This window comes from Bos grunniens, chromosome 17 (assembly GCF_055505025.1).
Source record: "Bos grunniens cultivar Pamir isolate PY7600 chromosome 17, Bosgru_T2T1.0, whole genome shotgun sequence".
Taxonomy (NCBI): Eukaryota; Metazoa; Chordata; class Mammalia; order Artiodactyla; family Bovidae; genus Bos; species Bos grunniens.
This window is the reverse complement of record NC_141181.1, coordinates 69,811,790-69,839,268: the sequence shown is the minus strand read 5'-3', so window position 1 is coordinate 69,839,268 and position 27,479 is coordinate 69,811,790. Positions and strand designations below refer to the sequence as shown.

Below are 27,479 nucleotides of genomic sequence, written 5' to 3'. Positions count from 1 at the left end.
GAGCACGGCACGTTGCCCGGGAGACACGCAAGGAAGGCGGGACCAGGGGGTGGGGTGGGGCGGGCCGTGTGGGCGTAGCCCGGAAGCCTGCGGATGCGGCCGGATTGTCCCTTGGCGACTGCCGTGGCGCCGCCCGGTGCGTTGCCATGGAGACGGGCTGGGCGAGAACTAGTGGGCTGCGGCACGCAGAGCCTGGACCCTACTTTTCGACTAGGACTGCTGGGGTTCCCGCGTGATCGCAGGGCGGTGGCTGGTGAGTCCGGGCCTGGCAGCTCCAGGACGGGGAAAACGAGGCCGGGGTTTCTCCGGAGACCCGGCACGGCGCATCTCTTTCTGCAACAAGGGACCATTGCTATGGAAACCGGAGCCCCTGGCCGGTGGGGACAGTGGCTCCTGGGTCGTGACCGATCTTCTCTGACCCGGAGACGCTCGCCCAAGGTTGCTTCCTGAATGCACTTGCCCTCCCGCCCGCGAGAGAGAGGTAAGACCCCGAGGTCTTGACACAGCGGGCAAATAAGCCCATTCCAACGCCAACTCCCCGGGAAATCTACCTGACTCACCCCTGAAGTGGCGCCTTTCTCCCATCAACCCTTGGACTATGTTCCACGTTTTATAACCCAGTATTAACGAAAGCCGCATGGCGTTTGCCCACTTTTCTCTCTAGAAAGATCGGCTGTTTTGAGCCTTGCTTTGTGACCCTAGACAGGTCCTTTTCCCCACTCTGCCTCACTTTCCCCGTGTATAAAATGGAGATATTAACCCCAGACACCGGCTTGCTATGCTGTTTTGTAGGCTGTAGAATTGTGACACTGAGATGCCGCCGAGTCGCTCTTTCTCCCGCTCTCTCCCCCTCAAGTTAAAAGTTCTTCAGATCTTTGGGTCATTTCTTCAGGCGATCTTTGCAACTCTGTAGCCCCAGCCTGAAGTAACTCCATTTATTCTTCATTCTCATAATGCCCTAGATTTTAACTTCCCTAACAACAGCAACAGTAGTTAATTATGTGCCAGGCCCTGTGTTAAACACTTTACATGGATTACCTCATTTAATCCTCACACCATTCTTTTTTTTTTTGAAATGTCACATTTAATGTTTTCACCACTGTACTTCAGACCTACATTGTACAAAGTGACCAGTAAGTATGCCACAGTAATTAACCAACCTCTGAGATGTACTTTCACACCAGTGTCTTGGGCTCTTTTGATACTAAACACGTTTCTCATTCAGTTGAATTGAGATGCTGCAGTTGGGTTCTCAGGAGCCTTGTGAAAAAAAAACAAGCATACCACACCATCTTTGTTTAGTAAGTCAGTATTTGTTTCTTGCACAACAAACATTTACTTCATTGAAATTAAACTTCCAAATGTAACTTATTAATAGTCTTCAGGTTCAGCTCAGATCACTCAAGATGCAAATTCTCTGCTAAATCCAGATAACTTAACAATAATTTTAGCAGTTAATCATCCATAACACACACCAAGGTCTTTCTCCTAGAGCACTTTTAGGTATTCATTGTACAGGTGAAAAATGATCTTCAATTTTCTTCTCTTTTTAATCTAAAAGTTGGAAGGGAAAAGATTTTTTAGGGTAGGCACTATTATCCCTATTGCTCAACTCTGTTGCACCCATAATTGCCTATTTAATGTCTGTCTTTCCCATGAGACTTTGAGTTCTGTGAGAGAGGGGGCCATGGCTGTCTTGTACATTTCAGTATCCCCAGCACCTACCACAGTGCCTGATAAGTGTTTCTTGATTAGCATGAAAATGACTTTCCTCTCATCACTATCCTCACCTTCCAGAGCAGTGTCTTCTCACCACACATTTTGTGCCTGTAATGAATGGCAGCCTCCCCTAATTCCTGTTGCCCGCTGGGCACTAGTTTTGGGGGCCTTCTGTCCACTTCTCTCTGAGTTTTCAGGTGATGAGGCTCCAGAACATCCCTTAGCATTTGGGCTTCCAGTTGGTTGAGGGTCGGGCTTTTCCTCTGCCCCTGGTAGCTCAGACTGTAAAGAATCTGCTTTCAATGCAGGAGATCCAGTTTGATCCCTGGGTAGGGAAGATCCCCTGGAGAAGGGAATGGCTACCCACTCCAGTAATCTTGCCTGAAAAACATAGACAGAGGAGCCTGATGGGCTACCGTCCTTGGGGTCTCAAAGACTGAGTGACTTTCACTTTCACTTCACGTAAGACTTTCAGAACAAACCAGTCCCATCCGCCCTACCTACCTGGGGTGAGCCTATTGCACTGGACTCTGGGGGTACTGGCAGGTAGGATTTGTCTAGGCAGCCTTTGACCTTCCTCTCTAGCAGCCTAAGAACCACCCTCACCTCCAGCCAGCTCCTCTCCTGAATTGTAGAGAAACATGGCCAGAGATCCCATCTTTTCCAGAAAATCTCTCGGGAGGCAGAGTCTTGGTTGTTGGAGTCATTTCTTCATTCAGCAAATATTTTTAAGCACCTGCTTGTGGGAACATGCAGCTTGGCACTGGCGATATAGTAGGAACAAAGGCAGAAACAGTGATAAACCATGAGAACTCACACACAGGGCATGGCAAAAGCACATCTTCAGGAAATGTTAGGAAGGAGGGCACCTGGGACCTGCCAGGAGCTGGTATTTGATCACGTGTAGGGGAGGGGTATAGTCCCAGAAAGTTTCCCTCAGGAAGTGGTTCTTGGCCAAGATCCCAATGCTCAACAGTTCTCTGCTGAATGGGACAGACTAGGACTTGCCAGGCTTGTAAGGAAAGGGGGTTCTGGACTGAGAGCAGGAAGGGCCCTAGAACAGAATAGGACTCAGCCCAGCCGAGGCCCTTCAGGACATGAGAAAGGTTAAAAGCGGGGTGGAGAGATGGGCAGGGAGCCAGGCCACAAGTGACCTTGACAGCCACACTGAGGGGTCCCACTGAGTTATATGAAGCAGGGGGCCCTGAACTGGGGCTCCTCATCTGTCTCCTCTCCCTCCCTGCAGTTTTCCATGGACACAGCCTAGCAGGAAGAGGGCGCCTTTATGTCTCACGGGCCGCTGACCCACTGGCCTGATGACAGCATCCCCGTGTGCCTTCCCAGTTCAGTTCTGGCAGCCCTCGGTCAGCGGCCTCTCACAGATCACCAGTAGCCTGTATATCAGCAGCGGGGTGGCCGCCAACAACAGGCTCATGCTCTCCAGCAACCGCATCAGCACGGTCATCAATGTCTCAGTGGAGGTGGTGAACGCCTTGTACGAGGACATTCACTATGTGCAGGTGCCCGTGGCCGACACGCCCACCTCGCGGCTCTGTGACTTCTTCGACCCCATCGCAGACCACATCCACAGCGTGGAGATGAAGCAGGGCCGCACCCTGCTGCACTGCGCCGCCGGCGTCAGCCGCTCGGCCGCCCTCTGCCTCGCCTATCTCATGAAGTACCACGCCATGTCCCTGCTGGACGCCCACACGTGGACCAAGTCCTGCCGGCCCATCATCCGGCCCAACAACGGCTTTTGGGAGCAGCTCATCCACTATGAGTTCCAGCTATTTGGCAGGAATACCGTGCACATGGTCAGCTCCCCCGTGGGCATGATCCCTGACATCTACGAGAAGGAGGTCCGTCAGATGATTCCACTCTGAGCCATTCCGCCAGCACGTGCCCCAGGGTCACTGATCTTCCACCAAGATCTGTGCTCAGACACCCTCCTTTTATCAATACAGGAAAACCAGGTGACACCTTTTATAAGGGCAAGGAAAAAGGAAGCGTGCTGTAAGCTCTTAATCTTATCATTCACATCTTTAAAGAGTCAGCTTACTACATGTAAGATGGTGAAGATAAGTTTTCTCCCCAGTGAGTGACAGGTCATGGCTGCTGACCAGGGGGGAGGGTGAACCAGGTGGTGCCCAGGTCAAGTGGACCAGCGCCCAGTGCACGTGGCAAGTCTGGAATCCTGCAGTCTTCCCCATGACCAACTAACTAACTGAATAAGTCTAATTAACTAACAATAAGATAACTAACTGAATGAGTCTTTCACAATTCCACCTCATTCTTTCGAACCCAACGCCAGCCTTAAGCATCATGGCACCTCCTGTGCTTCTCACGGTTTAGGTGCCAACCTACTGGATGAGTAGCCTTCAAGCAGTGTTCCAGAAACTCTGGGAGCCCCAAGGCAACCCTGCTTTCACCTTTAGCCACCATTGGCCAAGTCTGGTTTTCTGGATGGATTGGACTTACACATAAGATAGTTTTCAAAGGATGCATTCTGTTGTGTTAAATTTTTTTTAACATTTTTTTTTATTTGAGCACTGCTCTACACGGCAAGCTCTTCTCCAGCTTTTGATGAAAGGTGGCATTGGTCTCTGTTTCGGGGCACGTGTTGGAGAGCAGGCCTGACGTCAGGCCTCAGCCCAGAAGGCTGGAGCTGTGAACCGAAACGCAGCCTTGTCACCTCCTGCTCATGTGACCTGTGGCCTCATGGAGCCTGAGTTTCCTCATCCCAGTGATGACAGCCCTTTCCTCTTAGGGTCGTCGTGAGGATCAGTGCTTCCTTAGCGCAGTGCCCCAGCGCGTGGTAGGTGCTTGTGTGACCAGCCGCTCTCTGCACGAATGATGCCCTGGCCCCACTGGCCCGGGTCTGAGAGTCATCCTCACAACAGCAGCTCCCTGCATCTGTGTACAGCCCCTTATTGCTCAGAAAGTGCTCTTTCCAAAAGTTGTCCTGCATGGGGAAAAAACGGTTTCAGTCTTCGCGCACCCCTGCCTTGCAGGAGGCCTAGATCTCAGAGCCTTTTCAGGTTTCCCACTGTGTTTAACCCCCATGTCACCTGGGAGTCCTAGAACAAGGAGCACACATCCGGCTTCTCCCAAAGGGCCTTGTTTAGATCACCGGCCATGAGAGCCAGCCCTGGCCTAGCTGGCTGCTGGGGTCCATGGGGGCGTGTGCCAAAGGGATGAATAAGCAAACCTCACCTGAAGGTCCTGAAATCCAGGGTGGGTCCAAGGTGTGCAAGGATCTGGGTCAAGACCAGCTATTCTAACCCAGAGGTTTTCAGACCAAAGGACAACTGCTCCATCTGGGTCCAGAGCCCGGTGGAGGCCAAACACACCTTCTCTCCACGCCCACCCCTCCCCTGCTTTCACGAAGAGCCTGCCCACAGGTGTCATTTTAGGGTCGGGGGAGACCCGTCTCATTTTCTCGAAGGATAAACAGACCCACAAACACCAGAGCTGGTGTGGCGAGGCCCCCACAAAGCAGAAGAAACCCATCTGAAAGAAACCCAGGTGGAAAATTTCGTTGAAAGCATTTTCTTTTTTTAAGAGAAGTTTATTTGGGTCTATTTTGTTTCAGGTTCTAAAATGGTTAAATCAACATACCATAAAAGTAACTGTGTCCTGTGTAAGGTTCTATGTGTTTTAACACGTTTGTGTCACTACCTCCACAATCAGGATGCAGAGCAGTTCCGTCCCCTCAGAATTCCCTTATGCTGGCCCTTTGCCCCACCCCAGCCTCTGGCAAACCCGTCTGTTCTCCATCCGTACAGATTTGCCTTTTCCAGAAGCTCACATACATAGGTCATAGCGGGTGTAGCCTCTGGAGACGCTTCTTTGAGTGTGTCTGAGGCTCACACGTGTTGCCTTTCGTGGCCGTGTGCTGTTCCTTTGCACAGGTGAGCCAGTGTGTCTTACTTTCACCCACTGAAGGATATTTGGCTTGTTTCCAGTTTTTGGCAATTTTGAATAAAACTGCTACAGATACTTGTGTTTAGGTTTCTATATGAACAGAAAATTATCTAAGGTATGTACCTAGGAGTGAGATTGCTCAGTCATATAGTAAAGGTTTAACTTTAAAAAACCACCAGATTTCCAGAGTATCTACTTTTTTGCCTTCCACTATGAGATCGGTTCCTCTCCGGTCTTTGGAACGGCCAGTGTTTTTTATTTTAGCCGTTCTTACAGGTGTGTGGTGTTAACTTCTGTGATTCTGATTTGCACTTCCCATGTGGCTGATGATATTAAGCCTGTTTTTGTGTGTTTAATTGCCTTCCATGTTCCCTCTTTGGTGAAGTGTCTATTCAACGATTTTACCCATTTTTAAATTGAGTTGTTGTCTCACCATTGAAGGTTGGGAATTCTTTGAATATTCTGGATTGTTGTTGTTCAGTCATTAAGCCGAGTCTGACTGTTTGCAACCCCATGGACTGCAGCACAGCAGGCTTTTCCTGAAGTTTGCTCAAGTTCATGTCCATTGAGTTGGTGGTACCATCCAGCCATCTCATCCTCTGTCACACCCTTCTCTGCCTGCCCTCAATCTTTGCCAGCATCAGGGTCTTTTCCAAGAGAGTCATCTCTTCACATCAGGTGGCCAAAGTATTGAAGCTTCAGCTTCAGCATCAGCCCTTCCAACAAATATTCAGGGTTGATTTCCTTTAGGATTGACTGGTTTGATCTTCCAGTCCAAGGGACTCTCAAGAGTCTTCTGGATACAAGCCCTTTATCAGATATGGATCTGTAAGTATTTTCCCCCTAATCTAGCATGTCTTTTCTAGCTGCTCTTTAAAGTGTCTCCTGCAGAGCTGAAGTGTTATATGTGGATGAAGTGCTACTTTCCAGATTTTCCTTTTATGGATTATTGTTTTGGTGCCACATCTAAGAACTCTGCCTAACCTCCTATCACAAAGATTCTCTCTAGTGTTGGAGAGTTAAAATTTTCTCCCTATTTCCGTGATCCTTTTGTATAAGGTGTGAGGTTTAGTTTGAGGTTCGTATTTTTTCATATGGGTGTTTGATGGTTTCAGCTGTTTGTTGGAGGCTGTCCTTTCTCCTCCACTGAGCTGCCTTTACAGGGTCTGTTTTTTATGCTCATTCAGTGTGATATATGTGTCTCTCTCTCTTTACCAATACCACATTATCTTGATGATTGTAACTTTAGAGTGAGTCCTACGGTATTCTTACTCTTAGAGAAGTGTCCATTATTTTACCGTTCACTATGATGTTAGCTATAGGCGTTTTTGTAGTTGCCGTGTATTAGATTAAGGAAGAGTTGGGAAGTCTTCTGTTTTCTGGAAGAGATATATGGATGGGTGTTTCTTTAAATGTTTGGTAGGCTTCTGCAGTGAAACTGTTTGGGCCTGTAGATTTTTTTTTTTCAAAAGGATTAACAGTGAATTCAATTCCACTAATAGTTAAAGGATTAATCAAACTGGTTCATCTTTGGTGTGTTTTGGTAGTTCGTGATTTTCAAGGAATAGATTCATTTCATCTAATGGATCCAGTTTATGCACGTGGGGTTGTTCATAGTATTCCCTTAATATCCTTAGTGTCTGCAGAGTGACATCACATTTTCATTCTCCAAACTGATCATTTGTCTTCTCTATTTCTTTGTTAGTCTAGCTAGATGTTTATCAATTTAAAGAATCTTTTTAAAGAATTACCTACCTTGTGTCTTTAATTTTCTCTATTGTTCTTCCCTTTTCTATTTGACTGATTTCTGTTATTTGTTATTTTCATAGTTCTTCTTACTTTGAGTTTATTTTTCTCTTTTTTCTAATTTCCTAAGGTGGAAACTTAGATTATGGATTCGAGAGCTGCATCCCACAAAGTTTTACATGCTGCATTTTCATTTTTGTTCATTTCAAAACATTTTTTAGTTTTCCTTGCAATGTCCTCTTTAACCCGTGTATTATTTAGAAGTGTGTAGTTTAACTTGTAAGTATTTGGAAATTTTACCACCATCTCTGTTGTTGGTTTCTAATTTTAAATACTGTCTAGGTCAGAGACCATAATATTGTATGATTTCATTCCTTCTAAATTTGTTGATGTTTACTTAACAGTGTAGGATATGGGCTGTCTTGGTGAATGTTTACGATGCACTTGGAAAGGGGAAGATGGTTATTTGGGATAGAATGTTCAGTAAGTGTCAGTTAGGACCAGTTGATGGATGGTGGTTTTCTGTTGCCTTGTCGTATTGATTACTGAGAGAAATGTTGAGGTATCCAACTAAGATTGTGGATTTGTGTACATCTCCTTTCAATTCTATTAATTTTGTTTCATGTATTTGAAGTTTTCTTGTCCAGTACATACATACTTAGGTTTGTTACATCTTCATGGTGAACTCACTCTTGTATCAACATGCGGTGTCTCTTTTCCTTCTTAATTTTCTGAAGTCTATTGTCTGACATTAACATGAACCACTCCAGCTTTAAGTGGTATTTGCATTATATATCTTTTCACATCCTTTTACTTTTAACCTAAAGTGTGTTTCCTGTAGACAGCATTTGGCTGGGTCTTTTTTTAAATTTATATCTTCAATTTGTCTCTTAATTGGTGTGTTTAGACCCAAATTGCTATTTGGGTTTAGGTCTACCATTTTATTGTTTTCTGTTTATCCTTTCTGTTTTTTTATTCCTCTGTTTCCCTTTTCATGCCTTCTTTTGGATTACTAGTATTTTAAAATTATTCCACTTTAATTTTGTATAGTTTTTTCCAGAGGTTGTACTAGAGATTTTAACATACATACTTAACTGTTTGTAATCTACCTAAATTAGTATCTTACTACCTCTCACTGGTATTCATATTGGATAGTGTATTAGTTTTCTCTTGCCACCATAAGAAATTACCACAAACTTAGTGGCTACAAACAATACCTATTTATTACTTCACGATTTATGTAGGGCACAAGTCTGGTCGGGCTTCACTAAGTCTTCTGCTCGTGTGTAGGGCACAAGTCTGGTCGGGCTTCACTAAGTCTTCTGCTTGTGTGTAGGGCACAAGTCTGGTCGGGCTTCACTAAGTCTTCTGCTCGTGTATGTGCTCAGCCGTGCCCGACTCCTTGCCACCCTATGGTCTGCAGCCCTCCAGGCTCCTCTGTCCATGGGACTCGCAAGGCAAGAGTACTGAAAGGTTGTTGCTGAAACACGAAAGAGGTCAGGATTCTTGGCCTCCGGAGGAAAAGAATTCAATCCGGGGCCAGAGACGAGGCTTGATCGCTCAGAGCTTTTGTGTAATAAAGTTGTATTAAAGTATAAAAGAGAGAAAGCTTCTGACATAGACCTCAGAAGGGGGCAGAAAGAATACCCCCGTGCTAGTCTTTAGCTGGATGTTATATAGCTACTAGCAGTCTCCTAATTTAAAAAAAATGAAATGTCTCAAAACTCAGAGAATGGCACCAGGCCCCTCACCTACAAGATGCATTTTGAGATAATCTTGGCATCTGATGAGTCATCCCAGGCCATAAAACGATTGACTTGATTCTTGAAGAAAGGCAGATTCCCATACAAATAAATTGTTTCATTAACAGATTAGGAGAACAATGAATGAGTATAACATACTGGTTTGTCAAGTCGGTTCTGAGCCTTTAGGCAAACCAACTTGAAGACAGAGTCTGGGATAAATGCATAGCACATTAACATAGCTTAAGACAAACATTTCCATAAGAAAGATGCACTGGTTAGCTCAAGGTTTGAGAACGGTTAAGTTCCGGTGGAGCCATAATCTCATTATGGCAACACAGAATTTTAAGAGAAACCTTGTTAAATTTGTATAGAGAAGGGGAAAAAATGTAACACGAGTTTGTTTCCTCCTGCCCTTTGAGAGAGAAATGTCTGACACTTGCAGCCTATTTCCTCCATTTGGAGACCCCTGGCCTTCCTGCCTGTTACCCTCTCAATACTAGAGTGGGTTGCCATTTCCTCCTCCAGGAGATCTTCCCATCCGAGGGATTGAATCTGCGCCTCCTGCACTAAGGTAGATTCTTCACCCTGAGCCACTGGGGAAGCTCGAGGCTTCTGCTTTGGGTCTCACAAGGCCAAAATCAAGGTGTTTTGTCAGGCTGAAACCCTGTGTGTTTTGTTTTGTTTTGTTTAACTGGAGGCTCTGGGAAAAGATTCTTCTTCCAAGCTTATTGACACTGTTACCTGAATTCAGTTCCTTGAAGTTGAAAGCGACCCCATTTCCTTCCTATCAGCTGGGGGCTGCTCTGTGCTCCTAGAAGCTTCCTGCATTCCTTTCCACGTGGCCTCCTCCAACAGTAGGAGGATTGTTGAATCCTCCTCAGGCTTTGAACACCTCTGACTTTTCTTCCTGCCGCATCTCCGAATCCAGTCAGACAGCAATCTCTGCCTTTAAGGATTCATGTGGTTAGACTAGGCCCGCTCAGTAACCCAGACAGTCTGGATTTTAAAGTCCATAACCTCAATTACAACTGCAGAATCTCTTCTATCATGTAAAGTATCGTTCACACTTTCCAGGCAACCGGGCATTTGGCAGAGGTGGATATCCTGCTGATTGTAGCTAGTTTTCTACTGACCTGTCTTCAAGTTCACAGATTTTCCTCTGTTGTTCTGCTACTAGGACCATCCAGTATATTTTCAAATTTTGATTGATGTATTGTCTTAGTTTAAAATTTTTTAATTGGTGATTTTCTGTATCTCCTATTTTTCTCTGCTGAGACTTTCTGTCTTTTTATTTCTAAGGTCCTTTTCTGATAAGTCCAACATTGGGGTCATCTCAGTGTTTAGACTCTCCTGGTTCTTGGTATGTAGAGTAGCTTTGGATTGTGTCCTGGGCATTTTGAATATTACTATATTTTGAGACTCTAGGTCTTGGTTAAATCCTATGGAAAATGTTGAGTCTTTGTTTTAGGAGGCAGTTGATCCATTTAGGATCATTTCCGGTCTTTGTCGTCTGGGCCGTTAAAAACAAGAGAACAGCGTTAAAGTGGAGTCTCTTAATGCTAAAACCCACGTCACCAAACTGAGACTTGGCAATAGTTTCAGCTCTTCCAGAAATGGAATATTAAGCCAGTCAATTTGTATCACCAGATCAGCACAAGTTAGGTAATCAGCCTGATAGACTCTGGCCATCCCGTAAGGAAAGTAGACTTGCAATAACCAAAGCCATTTTCTGCCTGGAATAGCTTCCTTGTGCCTGCTCCCTCCTGCCCCTAAAAGTCCCTCAGAAGGGGCCTCGGGGCCCCTTCTGTTTGCTAGATGGATGCTTCTCAATTCATGAATCACTGAATAAAGCCAACAAGATTTTAAAAACTTACTCAGCTGAATTTTTTTTAAACAGTGCCAGAGTTCGATGGTCGGTTTTCTGAACTTTTGCAATGTTAGGTCAAATCTGTCCTAAGCTAGTGCCACCCAGGGGCCAGCCTGAAATCTGAGTGGTCTGCCCAGTAGTGTCGAAGTCACTGGGATGCCGTTTGGGGTCAGATCCACACACGTGAGCCTGTGGGATCCATTTCTCAAGCCTCCCGCTCTCCGTGGGTTCTCCCAGGCTCTCCAGTTTTCAAGGCCGCCCTTCCCCTGGTCCTCCAGCTAGAAACTGGGGCTTTTAGTCTCCCTGCCCTGCTGCACGCATCCTGTGACCGAGTGTGCTCCGGGGCCAGGTGACAGGACGAAGAGAGGAAAAACAGCAAGGGGACTCCTGCCCACCATACATGCCTTCAACCGCAGTTCTTTGGGTCAGAACGAGTTCCCCTGAGCTTTAAGTGTTTCCTGGCTTCCACGGCCCGGTTTCCACTTCACGTGAGGCTTGCGCAGGGATGGCACTGTATAAGGGGGGGAAAAAAAAAGAACGAAGAAGGGGATTTCTGTCCTGAAGAGTCCTCAGACCAGGAAGACAAGGCTGCTCTTGAAGGCCTTTCTTTCCATGTCCATTGCACAGTCCCAGGATTCACGCTGCCTCGGAGACTAGGCCAGCAGATAACAGGGCAAAAAGCAAAACAGGAGACTCGTCATCAGACTTTTATATCCCAAATTCTGGTTTCCTCTCCTAGTCCACCTGCTACCACTTCTTTTTGAGAGTCCTCAGAGAGCTGCTTCCTGCATTCCATCCTGGGTTGTTAGTTGCATTCAGAGGAAGGACAGACTATATTTACTCAGTCTTAGAACTGGAACCCTCAGAAATGTGTTTTTAAAAATAAAGGCTCATTTGTGGAAAAACGAAAATACAGTGCATCTACAATACGATCCTCAAGTCAGCACTTTGGTGTTGTGGTATATTCCTTCTTTCTATATAATTTTTGTTCATCATTGAGAAGATATTCGAACCTCTTTTTTAAGTTATTCTTTTAATATTCAGGATGGGATATGGCAGGAAGGATTTCACATCCTAAGTGGGAGATGTTGGGGTTGAGAGGTCCTGAGAGGGTCCAAGCCCACAAATCTTTCTAGACTTCCTTTGGCAAAATACCGGTAATGCCTTTTCCCTGAAGAAAAAAATGTTTTGCTGGCGGAGTTGGGGAACACCCAGCAGACACCTCATGTGAATCGGGCAGACCCCACACACCCCTATAACCTCACACCCTGGCTCTGTGGTTCACAGCAGAGTGGGAAGCAAGGAGTAGCAGAACCCCAAGAATTAGGGGGTGAAGACCACACCTTGCTTTTCCATCTCTGTGCAAGATGGTTGCTATAACCTGAATGTGTCTTCCTAAAATTCACATGTTGAATTTAGGCTTTTGGGGGGTAATTAGGCAATGAGGTCATCAGAGTGGAGCCCTCATGAATGGGATTATTACCTTTATAAATGGAGCCTGTGACCCAGAAGCAGGCCCTCACCCGACCATGCTGACACCCTGGTCTCAGACTTCCAGCTCCAGAACTGGGAGCAATACGTTTCTGTTCACAAGCCACCTGTCTACGGCATTTCGTTACAGCAGCTGGACGGACTGCAGCCATCTCTTTGGGCTTCCGTTTTCTGTATATGTAAGGGCTGAACTGGACCACCTGGGAGACTTGGCAGAGGTGCGAAGGGTTGCTGGTTCATCTACTGGCAAGCTCGCTTCAGCTGATTTGATGTTGGGCTACAGCATAAGAAGCATGGACAAGGGTCCTTCCGCCAGAGAAAGTTTCAACATGTAAAGAGAAGTGCCCAGCCCAGGCAACAAGAGCTGCCTGGTTGTGTTGACAGGAGGCAGGAGGCACATGGTGGCCATGGCGGTCAGGAGGGCGCAGATGGAAGCTGAGATCCCGGGAGGCCATGACCAGAAGTGTTTGTTGTTCCATCGTGGTCCTTGCGCGATCGGAACCTCCCATGGTGCACCGCGGTATTCCGTGTCATTTCCCGGAAGTATTCACCACTGAGCCGGAACAGTGTGATGGTCGGTTCCTGGCATCCCTGAGCTGATTTGGGAGCAAGAGTCCTCGTTTGCCCTGGCCCCCTGGAATGAGAATCCAAGGCCCCCCTGCGGAGGGTGGGCAGGGGCCCCCTGGCAGCTGGGGCTGAGACAAGGCAGCCGCTTTGTTCTGAATCCACAATGGCAGGATGCCCAGCACAGAGCCAGCTTCCTCCAAGGCAGGGCAAGGGGGTGGGAGCCAGGCCAAGGGCATGCCCTGGGGCCCTGGGTGAGCAGGGGAAGCCTGCGAGGCGGGAGCGCACAGCACGGGAAGCCTTGGGAGAGGAACTGGGAGGCGCCTGGAGTGAGCCCGTCTGCTCACATGGCTCAAGGACCTAGTAGGTTTGTGAAATAAAATTCACACCCTATGTCAAGACAGGAAAAAGCTCAAGACAGTACACTCTCCTCTGCCTTTCTGACCTCCCCTCTCCCCACACTGTGCATTCTGCATCTGCATGTACCCATCGACCAGAACATCCCACCAGCAGGAATACCTGCTCAACCACAAAGAGCAGAATTTCTCCCAGCATCAAGACAACGCCTCAAAAGATAACACTCTTTCTTGAAACTTGTAAGGGGTCACATGATCCACCACGGCGACGCTTAGACCCGGATTATGTAAACTGTCATTTGATGTACAGCACCCCCCCCCCCACTGCCGTCTCAAAAATACTTACATAACTGTTCCCTGACTTCTAACGGGCAGAACAATTCTCAGAGCTTTCTGAGATGCTCTTCCCAGGTTACAGTCTTCAAACTCAGTGCAAATAAAATCTCTCATTTCTTTCTTAGATCGACTGGTTCATTTTTCATCCAGTCTCAGCCACTATCGCTAAGCACTTGCCCCATATTAGCCCCTGCAGCCTCCCAGAGCCAGACAGGCTCGTGAGGCTCTACCCCCACCACCCCCCACCCCTTAACACACAAGAGGCACAGGAAGGGAAAACCCCTGCCCAGGGTCACACAGCTCAGACATGCCAGGGCTGGGGTTCAAACCCAAGTCTGACCCCTGCTTTTGACTGGTATCTCCCGCCTACTCCATCCACGCCGGGTTATGTGCTGGTGCTGGGGAGACGGTGGTGAGCAGACAGCTCGGTGACAAACCAGTTCTGAGAGCGGGATGTGCTGGCGGCCCTGCTTGGAGAGGTGCAGGGAGCTGGGGTGACCTTCAACTGTGGCTGTCAACCCAGACTGGCGTGGGGTGGGGAAGGGTGGGGTAGGGAACCTCCCCCAAGGAAGGTGACATCTGTCATCCCGAGAAGGCTTCCCAGCTGGCACTAGGTACAAAGAGGGAGGCTGGGGAGGCCAAGTGACTCACCGGAGGCAACGGGACAAGTTAGAAGCAGAACCTAGAGGGCTGTCCATGGGAATCACCTCCTAAGCCCCTCACTGTGAGGTTCTCTGTGAAGCCAGGTCAGACGGCGAGAAAGGAGACCAGGACATACCCCCAGGCCAGCATTCACTGTGCCCACTCCAGCAGGGAGTGATTAGGAGGGGTGTACCTCTGACTTTGAAGGAAACACCTCAATGCTGGGTGGTCCCCCGATCAAGCATGGCTCCAACTGCCCCCTGCCCCCCCACCCCCACCAGGGGCTGGCTTTGATCAGACAGGAGGCTCACTCTGAAGCCAAGCATTCCCCGGGGCCCAGGGCGCTGCAGGAGGTGCCTTGAAAGGGGAAGGGTCCTGAGGACCAATGGGGCCCACTCGCCGGAAACCATCCATCCTCTGTCCCGTCTGGCCAAGCCTCAGGGTGGAGCCCAGAGGTATCCAGGCTGCACCAGGACAGGGCTGGGCTGGTGGTTTCTCTGACTCACACAGAGGGTGGGTGTCCAGTGACTCAGCCGAGGCCCACTTCCCCTCTGCTAGACCCGCCTGCACAGAGGCCGGGACAGGCAACCCTGCACCAGTCCTGCCTGTGCCAGGCGTTCCCCAGGCCCTCGCTGCCCCTACCCCAGCCTGGGCCCAACCCTCCGTGTAGCCCTGACCACAAATTCCGGCCACGTGAAGGAATGACTGAGTCTTAGCTCTGAGTCCCAGGCACCCTAGACCCCAGCCCCAGCCTGGCCAAGCTCCCATCCTCCCATTTTCAAGATGTACCTAGAGCCTGAGAGAGTGGGTGACTAGCTCATGCTAGGGACCAAGCCCACTAGCCCCATCGTCCCCTCTCCACCCCTGGCTCTGCCCACCAGGTCCTCACTGGAAGTCCTCTCCCCGGGGATCATCAGCCCATTTTGCAGATCTGGAAACCAAGGCTCAGAGAGGGGAGGTACCTGCCCCAGGCACAGTGAGGCGGGCAGAGTGGGATTAGGTCCCCAGAATCTCTAACCCAGGCAGGGACGTTATGGTTTTTAACAGGGGCCTGCAGTGGAGACAGGTGGGTGGCTGGAGTTAAGTGCCTAAGCCAAGGGAAGGATGGGAAGTGAGGCAGCTGGGTCAGGCCAGTTCCCCAGACGCTCCACCCCCCACCCCCAGTGCTCCTCCTGCCATGGGACCACCCCATTCCTTGCCCTCTGCGCCCACAGCCCTGGACACAGCCCCTCACCCAGGCCTTTCCTTCCTCAGGCTTCTTTTCTGGTTTTTCCTTTAGAGGAGAGTTGCACAGTTTGGGTTTTCACCCCCAGGCAAGGGTTTGGCCACGAGAAGGGAGAAGCTGATGTAGGAGGAGAACCGCAGACCAGGGACCAGCGTCTGTGGAGACTCCAGTGGGCAGCTGGGTGTCACGGGGTACCTGATGGAAGCAGGTATGGATTGAAAGTGGTGCTGATGATGGAAAAGACTGAGGGCAGGAGAAGGGGCCGACAGAGGACGAGATGGTTGGATGGCATCATCGACTCAATGGACATGAGTTTGAGCAAGCTCCGGGAGATAGCGGAGGACAGAGGAGCCTGGCTTGCTGCAGCCCATGGGGTCGCAAAGAGTCGGACACAACTTAGCGACTGAACAATGACAACAAAGGAGGGGAGAGGGGAGAGGCCATGGGGCTAGGCCTGACCTGGTCCCACGAGCAGCGTGGAGCCACAGAAACCATGTGTTTTAAGAGATTCCCCTCGAGGCTGTGGGAAGATGGTGTGAGGGGTCAGAGCAGCGGTCTGGGTGGATGGGGGGGCTGGCCAGGCCCCAGTGAGGGTGGGAGCAAGTCCTTGTTTCTGGGTGGGTGGATGGTGTGCCTGTGTTTCCTTGGCCGCTACCCCGAGGGATGACACAGGTGTACAAGCAAAAATAGTTTATTTGAGGACGGAAGACCCAACGTTGGGGGGCCCAGGGCTGAGGCCACAGCAGCTGCCTGGAGTTGGCACAGACAACCCCCAGCTCCCTAGGTAAGCCAAGTAGCAAAGCTGCTCTTCCCTGGGCCCCCTAGCTGCCTCCCCCACTTCCTGCAGGAAGGATTGTGCGACCGCCAAGAATCATTGCCATCATCACCACCATCACCGTCAGAACGTTGGTGAGGTTTTCCAAGCTTAGCCAGCAATTTTCAGCACAGTACTTGACCCTAATCGTCGTGAGTCCTCTGACAAGCACCGCGACCGTGCCTGGGTGCACCATCCAGCGGTGAGTGGGGTCTGTGATGAGGAGAGGCAGGCAGGGACAGGAGCCGGGGCGCTCTAGGAGACCCCATTGCAGCCTCCACAGCAACCCCGCAGGAAGACCTGTCTCCCCCGACGGCCCCAGCGGCTGCCCGCTCTCCCATGGCCATGGGCCAAGGCTGGATTCGGGCCAGGGCAGTCCCGGGTGGTCCCTGTGCTCCCTCAGGTCTCAGAGACCCTTACCAGGCTGGTCCCTCCACCGGAAGCCCCAGCGGGCAGCCCAGGAGGCCACGAACTCACAGTTGTGGTAAAGGAACATTCCAGAAAGGGTGAGCGCCACGCCCACATAGCTGAGGGTGCTGAGGCGGCTGCCAAACAGCAGCCGGGACAGGACGAGGTTGCCCACGACGGTGAGGTTGCCCAGGACGTGGACCGTGAGGGCCGAGGTGAGGGCCAGCAGGGAGAAGCTGGCCAGGTTGTAGAGCACGGACAGGAGGCAGCTGAGCAGGACACAGGCCCAGAGGTGGCAGTCGGTGGGGGCGGGCGGCGGCGCCACGCCAGCCTCCAGCACCAGGGCGGCGCCGGCCAGCAGGCAGAAGCTGGGCAGCGAGGTGGCGTACAGCAGGGTCACCGCGTCCAGCTGCTCTTCCTGCAGCAGGGCACCTGCAACCAGGGCAACAGCCGTCAGCACTGGGCTCCAGATGATCCCCTGCGAGGCCAGCCTGCCACGACCTCCAGGAAGCCTGCCCCAGCCCCTCTGGCGGAACGAGGGGCTCCGGCTCTGTAATGGGAAGGTCAGACCACCTGGGTGGTGACCTGGTCCGCTCCTGGCCAGCTGTGACCTGGCCCTTAACCTCGGGAGGCCTAGGTTTCCTCACCTGCAGAGTCAGAGGATAATAAAACCTTGTGCATGCTATGTCGCTTCAGTCGTGTTCGACTCTTTGCAACCCCATGGACTGTAACCCGCCAGGCTCTTCTGTCCCTGGGATTCTCTAGGCAAGAAGACTGGAGTGGGCTGCCATGCCCTTCTCCAGGGGATCTTCCCGACCCAGGGATCGAACCCAAGTCTCTCCCGTGTCCCCTGCATCGGTAATCGGGTTCTTTACCACTAGCGCCACCTGGGAAGTCCCAATAAAACCTTAAATATGCAGATTAAAATAATGTACATAAAGCCCTTATCAGGTAAGCTTCGGTCAGTAAGCGTAAAAAGATAGGAGAAATAAGCCTGTTATCACTGACTCCTCCCACAAGCTGAAACAATAATCTGTGATATCCCACTGATGAATAAATGTGAAAAAAAAAAAAATCTTCAGGGGTTCTCCAGGCCCTGGAAACAAACATCCTGGACTCGTAACCGCCTTTGAAGGTGCTGAGCCAAGGGGGCCCAAGTCTGCTTTCTTGGCTTCGGCCATTCTGGCACCCCCGCCCCACAGTGTGGCTCCCACGTTGCTCGCTCCAGCACCCCCAGCTCTGCCACGTACTAGCTATGTGGGCCTTTACGTTACAAGAGGGAGAGTTTGAAAGCAAGGTCACGTTCAATCACTTGTGACCACTGGGATGACAGGCACAACAAGGAGGTCATTGTTGCGCCCAGCTGTCACTCACTGTGTGAGTGTGTGTGTGTTTTGTTTTGTTAAGATTTTTTTTTTAATGTGGACCATTTTTAAAGTCTTTATTGAATGTGTTACAATATTGCTTCTGTTTTCCGTTTCGATTTCCTGGCCAAGAGGCACGTGGGATCTTAGTTCCCCAACAAGGGATCGAACCTGCACCCCCTGCACTGAAAGGTGGAGTCCCAACCACTGGACCGCCAGGGAGAGTCGCTGTCACTCACGTTTGCGGCAGATAGTTAGCACCTGTCACTACGGACGCTGGAGCTCGTCAAGACAAATCCAGGACACGGAGGAAACCTGGGGCTTTGCAAGGAAAGAGCGCATCCTAGCATCTTGCCCGTGTGTGCCTGTGTGTGTACACGTTACCACCCAGTCGGTTCACAAAGGAAGCAGGGCCCATCATAAAATCTCACGGGGCTGAGCTGAAATGATAGGACTTGCAAAGAGGCAACGGTGGTTTTGTGCCTTCTCCAAGCTTTCGTGGAGAGAGATGAGTAAGGTCTCCCCAGCCCCTCCCAGGGCTCTCTCAGCCTCTATGCGTTTTCTGACACACACTTTCCAAAGAACCACAGAGGCGCTTACTCAGAGGCTATGCTTAGAATAGGAAATCTCATTTGTCTCTCGATTTCATTTTGATGTTTTGGCTTTGTTCTCTAGGCAACAGTCCTTCTGTCAAGCATTTCTAGAAATGAACAGATAACTGGAATGCCTCCTGTTCGGCTGCTCCAAATTTAGCACCATTACGAGCTGCCTGTGGCCTACGTGTTCAAGGTGCAATCACTGGAAGGTGGTCAGGATTGCAGGTGAACTTCACCTTTGGCGAATTTCACTCTCTGAGAGGCAGGCAGGCAGGCCCTAACTTCCCCGCTCGGCCCCGTGCACCTGTTCTGTAATCCATCCAGCCCTCCCCCTCCCCCCACACACTGTCCCCTCCAGCCCAGGAAAAGAGCCAGTTACCCCACCGACCTGTCATCCAGGCTCCTCAGCGACCCCTCCCGTGCCTGCTTACCCCAAACCCCGCATTTCAACTTCTCCTCCGAAGGCATTTCCGTTTCATCATCTGAGCATGCCACATTTCAGACACACGCAGACTAACACCCTCTGGACGCCGTTCTGTTGGCTTCGGGCTTATCCCACCTCTGCTCCATCACGAGCTGTGTGATATCACACAGGCCACCCTCTCTCTATGCCTGTCCCCCCCGCGGAAGCATGGGCAAAGTAACAACATGCCCTCACGGGGCCGTGTGAGGTGCTGAGCGCAGGACCTGTGCCCAGGGGCAACTGCTGCCCACGGTGGCTGTCATGACCCGCTACGTGCAACCCCGCTGGCTAACACCCGCACCCTGGCAGGGCTTGCGTCCCGCTCCCAGAATGCCCTTTCCTGCTCTGCCCGTGTGAAGAGCTGGGCACAGCATGGGCCCATAGTCAGGGCTCGGCTGTCACCATCACTGCCTGCCTCCTCCTCCTGGCAGCCTTCTCTGGTCTCCCCGAGAAGTAGCCATCCCAATCATAGCTGTGCCCACCTTGGCTTTAGCCCTTCTTCCCTGCTTTGTGATCGTTCCTTCTGAGGGTGTCTCCCCACCAGCCTGAGAGCTCAGCGGATGGGAATGGGGTCAACCTGATGCAGGTGTGTGTAGCTGAGGACAAGTCTCAGCGCGCTGGCACCCCGTCTCCCAGCCTTTCTGTGAGGGGAGAGGCAGCATCACTCCTCTCCACGAGTGGCGCCCCCCCGGGCCTGCAACTGGCCCAGGAAGGAGGGGAGCTGCTGGGCACTCCTCGTCCTGGACTTTCATCCTCTGCTCCCTTGGAGTCTGCCATCAGGAAAGGAGCTGGTGTCAGTCACTCACATTCTAGTCTAAATTGGCCCTGGTGACTTTCCTGGAAAGTCTGCGAGTAGTAACCTCCTCTTGTCCAAAACCCACCTCATTCCTTTCCTCCAGTCTGATCTGACCCACCTCTGTGCTGGGCTCCCATCTCTGTTAGTGGGACCTCCAGCCTCCTAAGCTCTCTCCTTAGCATCCTGAGCCAAGTAGCTTAAGCAGCCTACCAATTCTTCCATCAGACCATTAATAAATTCACTGCTTAAGTGGTACCTTCCCTGCGCCAGGCCCCAAGTCAAGTGCTGGGGACATGGAGCTGCCCCAAAGCTAAGCCATGCCCTCCAGGAGCTCCTGCCTGGTGAGGGGCAGACAGGTAACCAAGTGGCTATAATATCAATACAAGGCACATGGAGTCCTGATGGGGGATGCAGAGGGCCCTGTGGGAGCCCGGAGCCAGCATCCAACCTGCCTCAAGGGCAGGCAGGTGACAAGGAGGGAGCTGGCAGAGCCGAGGAGCAGCCTGATGCCAGGCACCTGCCAGCCCCTGTCCGTGTGCCCGAGGCCTGGCCGGCCACAGCCTGTCCTGCTGGCCGGGGCTCTTCTCGGGTGAGGAGGCTGGGCCTCAGCAGGTGTGGTGTGGGCCTTAGGTTGGGGCCTTCCCAGCCTTCTGGCCCTGCTCAGGGCGGGGCACAAGGTCAAGTTTCCCACTGACTCATGCCCAGAGCTCAGGCCCCAGCTCTCAAGTAACCTGAAGGCAAAAATAGAACTGGGCTTTGGCCCTGCCTCAGGGCCCTGGAAGATGGGGACAGGGCCTCTGGGTCCTGATTCCAGGGCAGGCCTGAGCTCTGACTTCAACCTTTCCTGGCTGCAGGCTGCCCTAACCCCAGCCCAGTGCCCTTGGAGCAACCCTTTCCCTCTTCCAGGCCTGGGTCATAGGATCTCAGAGCCACAAGGGAGGGAGAGCAAGAAAGTCCTGGGACTCTATCAACTCTGACCTCCTCCATCAAACACATAGGGAGACTGAGGCCCAGACAAGATCCAGATCCGCCCCAGGTCACCCAGGATTATGAGCCCACCTGTGGCTGAAACACAGGCCTCCCTACCCTGAGTAGGGGCAGAGACAGGGTGGGGGCTGTGACTCAAAGAACCCTCAGTAGGACAGGCAGGAACGTGATCTCCACCCTCCAGCAGAGTGATTTCGCAGGGTCTGGGTTTGGAGTCTCCACTCTACCCTCTGCCCAGAGCCCCCAGCCCCCTTCCACCAGAGCTAAGGTCCAGAGTCACATGGACCAGGATTCTGGTCCTTTGGAGCTGTGTGACTCTGGGCAAATCATGAATTTCTCTGGGTCTCAGTTCCATCATCTGTAAAATGGGGATGAAAGTAGTGGTTGCCATGACAACTCAAAGTGAACACCCAGCATAGGGCCTGTTACACTGCAGTTCCCAGAAGACACCGCCCTTCCCAGACTTAGCAAGCCCCACTCCTCCGCCCCTCTTCCAAATCCTGCTTTACCATCTTGCCCTCTTTCTCTCCCACCAGTTCCCACTGTCAAGCTGGGTCCACAGTCTTATGCCACATCCCTAGGACAGCACGGACTCTGTCTGAGTGAAGTGAAAGTCGCTCAGTTGTGCCCGACTCTTTGGAACCCCCATGGACTGTAGCCCGCCAGGCTCCTCCGTCCATGGGATTCTCCAAGCAAGAATACTGGAGTGGGTTGCCATGCCCTTCTCCAGGGGATCTTCCCCACCCAGGGATTGGACCTGGGTCTCTTGTATTGGAGGCAGATTCTTTACAGTCTGACTGGGTTCAAATCTTGCCTCTGCTGCTTACATGGCCCAGGGCAAGCCCCTCTACGCGTCAAATGGGGACAAAACCAGCTGGGCCTCTAGAGCCTAAGTTTGAGGCCTGGAAATCACTGAGCAGTTGGCCCTTTCTGAGCCTCAGTTCCTGCCTCTTCCAAAGCCACATGCCTCAGTTTGGTCATCAGTAAAATGGGATAGCAGCCATACCTCCTCACAGGGTTCCCCAGGCCACACTCCCACAGTCCCACCCGGGTCCCCACCTCCTCAACCAGTGACCTAGGTTACTCACTCTGCTGAATGGACTTGAGGCCACGGAGGCAGGTTGCCGCCAGCAGGAAACCGCAGCCAGCCGGGGGTGTCCGGAGCTCTCCGGCCAGGCTGCAGGCGGCCCCCAGGCAGAGCGGACCCATGGCCGCAAACTGCAGTGGGTGGTGGCGCCGGCCAAGCAGCAGCGCGGACAGGGCCAGCGTGATGAGCGGGGTGGTGGTGGTGGCCAGCTGTGCCAGGTCCAGCGGCACGGCGCTCAGGCCCACGTTGCCGCAAGCCATCGAGGCGCCGAAGGTGAGGCTGAGCAGCAGCACCTGGCGGCGGGTCTGCCCGGGCAAGGGGCGCCGCGCCCCCCGGTGGCAGGCCAGCGCGGCCGCCAGCATGTGCAGCGCCGACAGCAGCAGGGGCCGCCCGAAGCCGTGCACCGTGAAAATCCACTTGTTGAGGCTCGACATGCTGGCTCCCGCCAGCAGCCACACCAGCGCGGCCACGGCCACCCGGGCCCGGCCAGGCCGCCGAAGGGCCTGCGGGGTGCCAGGGGGCCACTCGGCGGACCCGGCCCACCGAGCGCCGCCAGCCACCTCCACTGCCTCGGCAGAGGTCATCCTGCCGTCATGGTGCTCCGGCGGGCAACGGCACATGGGTACCAGTAGGGCCGCGGCAGGAGGCCGGCTCCCCGGTGACCAGCTCTGGGCCACCAGAGAGCCCCACCTTGGACCCGCCCCGTCTCAAGCAGGTGCAGGCACAGTCTCTGGCGCCCAGCCTGCGGCAGCGGAGGTCCAGGAGCCGTGCGGTGTCCTCGGCGCCGGGAGACCAGAGCCCAGGTCGCTTCAGCTGGGATGCCAAGCTCTCTGGTGTTCAAGCCTGGCCTAGTAAGCGCCGGGCACCTCTGCCCGTGCCAGGCGAAGTCTCCACTCTCCTCCCGCCCGAGTGCCCACGCTACGCTTAGACGGAATCCTCCATCCCTTTTCTCTTCGGTCCAGTCCCCGGGTCCTCCGGCTAGTTCACGCCAGGCCTGGTGGGGGGCGATCCGGGCTCCCGCGCCGGGTTGGTGCCGGTGGGTCCGGCTCGCTGCGTCCGACACTGCCCAGGCCCAGCAGCGGGCAGACGCGCCGGCCCCGCGCTCCGGCCGGTGTCACGCGGCGAGTTCGGCTCAGCTCGGCTCCCGCAGGGCCTGCGCTGTGGCTCCGGCTCCCGGCGGCTCCGGCGGCAGCACCGGCGGCTCCCGCCAGGCTCGGGCGGAGAGCGAGGCTCCGTACTCTAGGCCCCGCCTCCGCGGCCGCCCCACGCGCCCCACCCGGAAAACTGGGCCCAGCCCGGGGGCGCCACCTCGGGTCAGGCCCCGCCCCCGGAGCCGGGAAGGCCGTCTCGCCCCGCCCCGACACCGCCCGCTCGGGGCTCCTCCTCCGTTCGCAGACCACCCCCGCTAGCCTGTCTGTCCTCCTCCCCGCATCAGTCGGGGATCAGGCCCCGCCCCACCCAGGGCCAAGGCAAGCCCCCAATAGGGACGATACCCAGTGGGGTATCTTCCTGATGAAAAACCCCTAACCTCTCAGGAGATTCCATCTTCAAGAACCACCCCCCCGCCCCCCGCCCCAGGAGACTTCAACCTAGGACCGGTCTCGGGACCACCTAATCTCTGGCCACAGTTATCCCGTGGGACCTCAGCATCCAAAAGAATTGGCCCACTCGGCCCCTTAATGCCCCTCCCTCGCCCCTCCCTAACCCCAATCCCTCCTCCGTCTCCCAGCCCGGGGCGGGCCCCCCTCCAGGCAGTCAGAAGGAAGCTGAATCAACACGGCCACCCGCAGCTGCAGAAGCAGGGTCCCGCCGGCCGCTCTATCCCTGGCCAGCAGCCCCTGTCCCATCCCCTGGGCGCTCAGAACTGACTCATAGCTGAACTTTCCTGGGGTTCACCCTCTGCCCTCGCTGGGAGGACAGAGAGCTGTAGGTGGGCCGGGAGCCAGAGCAGCTGCCACTAAGCTTTTGCCCCTGCCTGGGTCTTGGTTTTCTCATCGGAACAGACGGGCTGCTCTCTGAGCTCAGGGCCGGGTAAACAGCACACCCCAGAAGCAGGACAATCTGATCGGAATTCCAAGCTCGGAACTCCTCTCTCAGCTCTGGAGTCCAAGTGTGCAAGGATCACAAGTGCCCACAGCCCGCTGTGAGTGAGCCCCTTTGCTGACAGCTTCCTTCTCTGTGGAAGCTCCTGTCCCCTGGGGCACAGTTCACCCCTAGCCTTGTTATCTGACCGGCAAGCCCTTGATGACAGCAACCTGTCTGGAGGAACGAGACCGCAAAGGGGGAGCGCTTAGCTCGGTCCATGGCGCCCTCTGGTGGTCAGAGTGCAGAATGGCTGCAGGTGTCCCCTAATCCCCATTGCAATCCTTGGACTGGAATTAAAACCCCCCAGCCCGGCCGTTGATTCATACCAGCTGAATCAGATACCCTCTGGTGTGTTCAGGAATGTGCTTTTTTCATTTTCCTTTGGTGATTCCGAGACCCGCAGGAGCCTGCAAATAGTCCATATTGTAGGGCAGGAGATTTCCAGAGAAAGGATCAAAATATGCAGGAATTAATATTTAGAGAGGGTTTCTCCAGGAGGGTTTGCAGGAGGGAAACCGAGCCAGCCAGGGGGGCAGATCCCCCTGCCCCACATTTCCTGAAGAGGAGGAATCAGAGCCCCTGTGGGTTAGATTAGTTTTGAGATTTTTGTCAGTTTTCCGTTAAGCTTCCTTTAATTAAAAAACAAAACAAAACAGCAATGAATTAAATGCAGGAGATCCGGTTTCGGTCCCTGGGTCAGGAAGATCCCCTGGAGAAGAACATGACTAAGTGACTTTCACTTTAGTATTTTTTAATTCATTCCATCCATTCATCCAATTGCTCAGTCGTGGACACGACTCTTTGTGACCCCATGGACTGTAGCCCGCCAGGCTCCTCTGTTCATGGGGATTCTCCAGGCAAGAATACTGGAGTGGGTAGCCTTTCCCTTCTCCAGGAGATGTTCCTAACCCAGGGATTGAACCCAGGTCTCTCTCATTGCAGGCGGATTCTTTACCTGCTGAACCACAAGGGAAGCCCAAGAATACTGGAGAGGGTAGCCTATCCCTTCTCCAGCAGATCTTCCTGACCCAGGAATCAAACTGGGGTCTCCTGAATTGCAGGCGGATTCTTTACCAACTGAGCTATCAGGGAAGCCCTCAAAAATACTATCCACCCTCCCATCTTCTCAGAGCTGAGCCAGTGGGGAGTGGTAGGCAGTGTCAACCCTCTCCAAGACTGCCACAAAGCCCTTTGACCTCCCCTGCCTAGTGAGAGGTGAGCTAAGAGGAAAGAGGATTGGTGGGAGGGAGAAAGCGGTACACCCTGGGGTGGGAGTGGGGGCAAGGGGGAGGGCCTCATGCTGCTGGGGTGGTGGGGGTGGATTCAGACCAGGTCTGTCCAGGTCCTGAGCCCTAGTTTTTAACCTGCTTTGACCTGCAGGCAGCAAGGCTCTCTACAGGATATTCCCCTCGTTGAAGAATGAGGGGGTGCGCTTAGCTTCACAGAACACAGCAGGGGCTCCTTCGCACTCCTTGCCCCCTCCAAAACCCAGACCAGCCCTGAGGAGCCTGCCCTGCCCACAGGCTCCCAGAGCCCTCAAGTCTGAGTACTGCCCTTGGGGTGTCCACCCCCTAACCCCCATCCCTTAACCCCCTACCCCCCTACCCCAGCTGCTGCGGGAAGCAGGTGATTCGGCGAGGGACCCTGAGGGCACAGGAGGGAAGCAGCACCATTTCCAGCAACTGGGCTGCAGAGGCTGTGGGACAGGTCTCTGCATGTCCCCAGCCCAGTCACTTCGCTGCAGGGCCTCAGCCTTCCTGTCTGTGATCTGACGTGGGTTCACAGGCTTGATCCAAGGTGCCTGCCCACAGCTGCGGGTTAGGGAACATGCGGCGTGAGGGGATGTGGCTTGTCTGCAGTCACACAGCTCTAAACGTGGGTCAGACACGAACCTGGGCCCCATTCCCAAGGAGGGCCTCTGCTTACGACAGTTCTTTTTCTTTTTTCACTTTTTGGCCTCGACCAGGGATCGAACCCACGACCCATGCAGTGCAAGTGCAGAGTCTGAACCACTGGACAGCCAGGGAAGTCCCCATCAGATCCTTACTGTGGACATGACTGTCCTCACCCACCCCCTCTCAGGGTCCCTGCAGATGGAGCCAGACTAGACACCTGACCCAGTGCCCAGAAGTCGGCTGTGCTGGTCGGACCCCTCCCCAAGCTTTGGGACACAGGCTGAGAAAATAAAAGGGGGCTGGCAAACTTACCACGTTCAGAGGAAGCTGGTCAAGGGGGAGGCCAGGAGAGGGCCTGAGTGGGTGCGGGGCAAGGAGCCAAGCTTCCGGGCTTCCACTGCCCTGCCCCCACCTCTGCAGCCCTCACTTGGTGGGCTGAGCCTTCCCAGCAAACATCCTTTGATTGGAGCAGGATTCAATAGCTTCCTGCTTCTTAGAGCCAAACACACCCGACTAAGTCCCTGGGGGGGGGGGTGGGGAGGACCACATCCAGACCCTGGACCACCGAGGGTCCTTTACATCAACCCCCCACCCATAGCCTCGCCTGGGACCCGCCCCAGCCAGCACCCCCGCCATGGGAGGGACCCTGGCTTCCTGGGGTGGGGGTGGGGGGCAACGAGGTGGTTCAGGGGCAAGGGCTGGGGTCAGTGGGTGAGGATCTTGGCTCTGCCACCCCCAGGCTGTGTGACCTGAGGCAAGCCACAGCCCTCTCTGAGCCTTCACCTTACTGTGAAGGGGTCACAGGGCTGGTCCCGAATCCCTCTCTGGAGCACCCTTGGCCTAGATCAAGGCGGGCAGGGGGACCAGTGCTCTGGGGGGCTGGGCGTGGACATTTCACCTTGAACACAGAGGTCCTGTTTTCATGTGGCTTTCAGATCCTTTGATGTTTGTCTCAATATCAAGGCAGTTTCTATTTTTTAAAGATTTTTTCTGATATGGACTACTTTAAAGTCTTTATTGCATCTGTTACAATGTTGCTTCTGTAGTATGATTTGGTTTTTTGACCACAAGGCATGTGGGATCTTAGTTCCCTGGTCAGGGATCAAACCTGCACCCCCTGCATTGGAAGGCGAAGTCCTAACCATTGGACCACCAGGGAAGTCCCTTCAAAGCATTTTTTAAATTGCCTACTTCCCTCACCTGCCCAGACCCTGGACTGGAGGAAGAAGCACGTGTTTAATCTACGGTGTTGCCGACTCCGTGAGAGTCACGGTAAAACCTGATGTGCAGGCAGAGGGTCCCTCCCAGGGACCTCCTTCCTAACCTTGGTGCAAGGGGGCTAACAGGGTGCCTCCCTGGCTAGAACCCC

At 53.1% G+C, this 27,479-nt stretch overlaps 2 protein-coding genes across 3 annotated transcripts; one reads left to right on the top strand and one right to left on the bottom strand.

Moving 5' to 3' along the window:
• Positions 1–138: 138 nt before the first annotated feature.
• Positions 139–11,007, top strand: DUSP18 (dual specificity phosphatase 18). Its single transcript, XM_086348760.1, has 2 exons — positions 139–481; positions 2,966–11,007. Exon 2 carries the CDS (start codon positions 3,036–3,038, stop codon positions 3,600–3,602), a length of 567 nt encoding a protein of 188 aa, XP_086204886.1. The 5' UTR covers positions 139–481; positions 2,966–3,035; the 3' UTR covers positions 3,603–11,007.
• A 5,283-nt stretch (positions 11,008–16,290) lies between these two features.
• SLC35E4 (solute carrier family 35 member E4) lies at positions 16,291–23,533 on the bottom strand. Of its 2 annotated transcripts, XM_086348758.1 has the most exons (3): positions 22,132–23,336; positions 18,441–18,522; positions 16,291–17,269 (listed from the first exon to the last, which is right to left on the bottom strand). In XM_086348758.1, the coding sequence occupies exons 1-2, from the start codon at positions 22,748–22,750 to the stop codon at positions 18,488–18,490; spliced, it is 654 nt and encodes a 217-aa protein (XP_086204884.1). In that variant the 5' UTR covers positions 22,751–23,336; the 3' UTR covers positions 16,291–17,269; positions 18,441–18,487. The 2 variants fall into 2 exon arrangements, with proteins under 2 accessions (XP_086204884.1, XP_086204883.1); XM_086348757.1 differs by lacking the exon at positions 18,441–18,522 and having other exon boundaries at positions 22,132–23,533.
• Between the last annotated feature and the right edge of the window lie 3,946 nt (positions 23,534–27,479).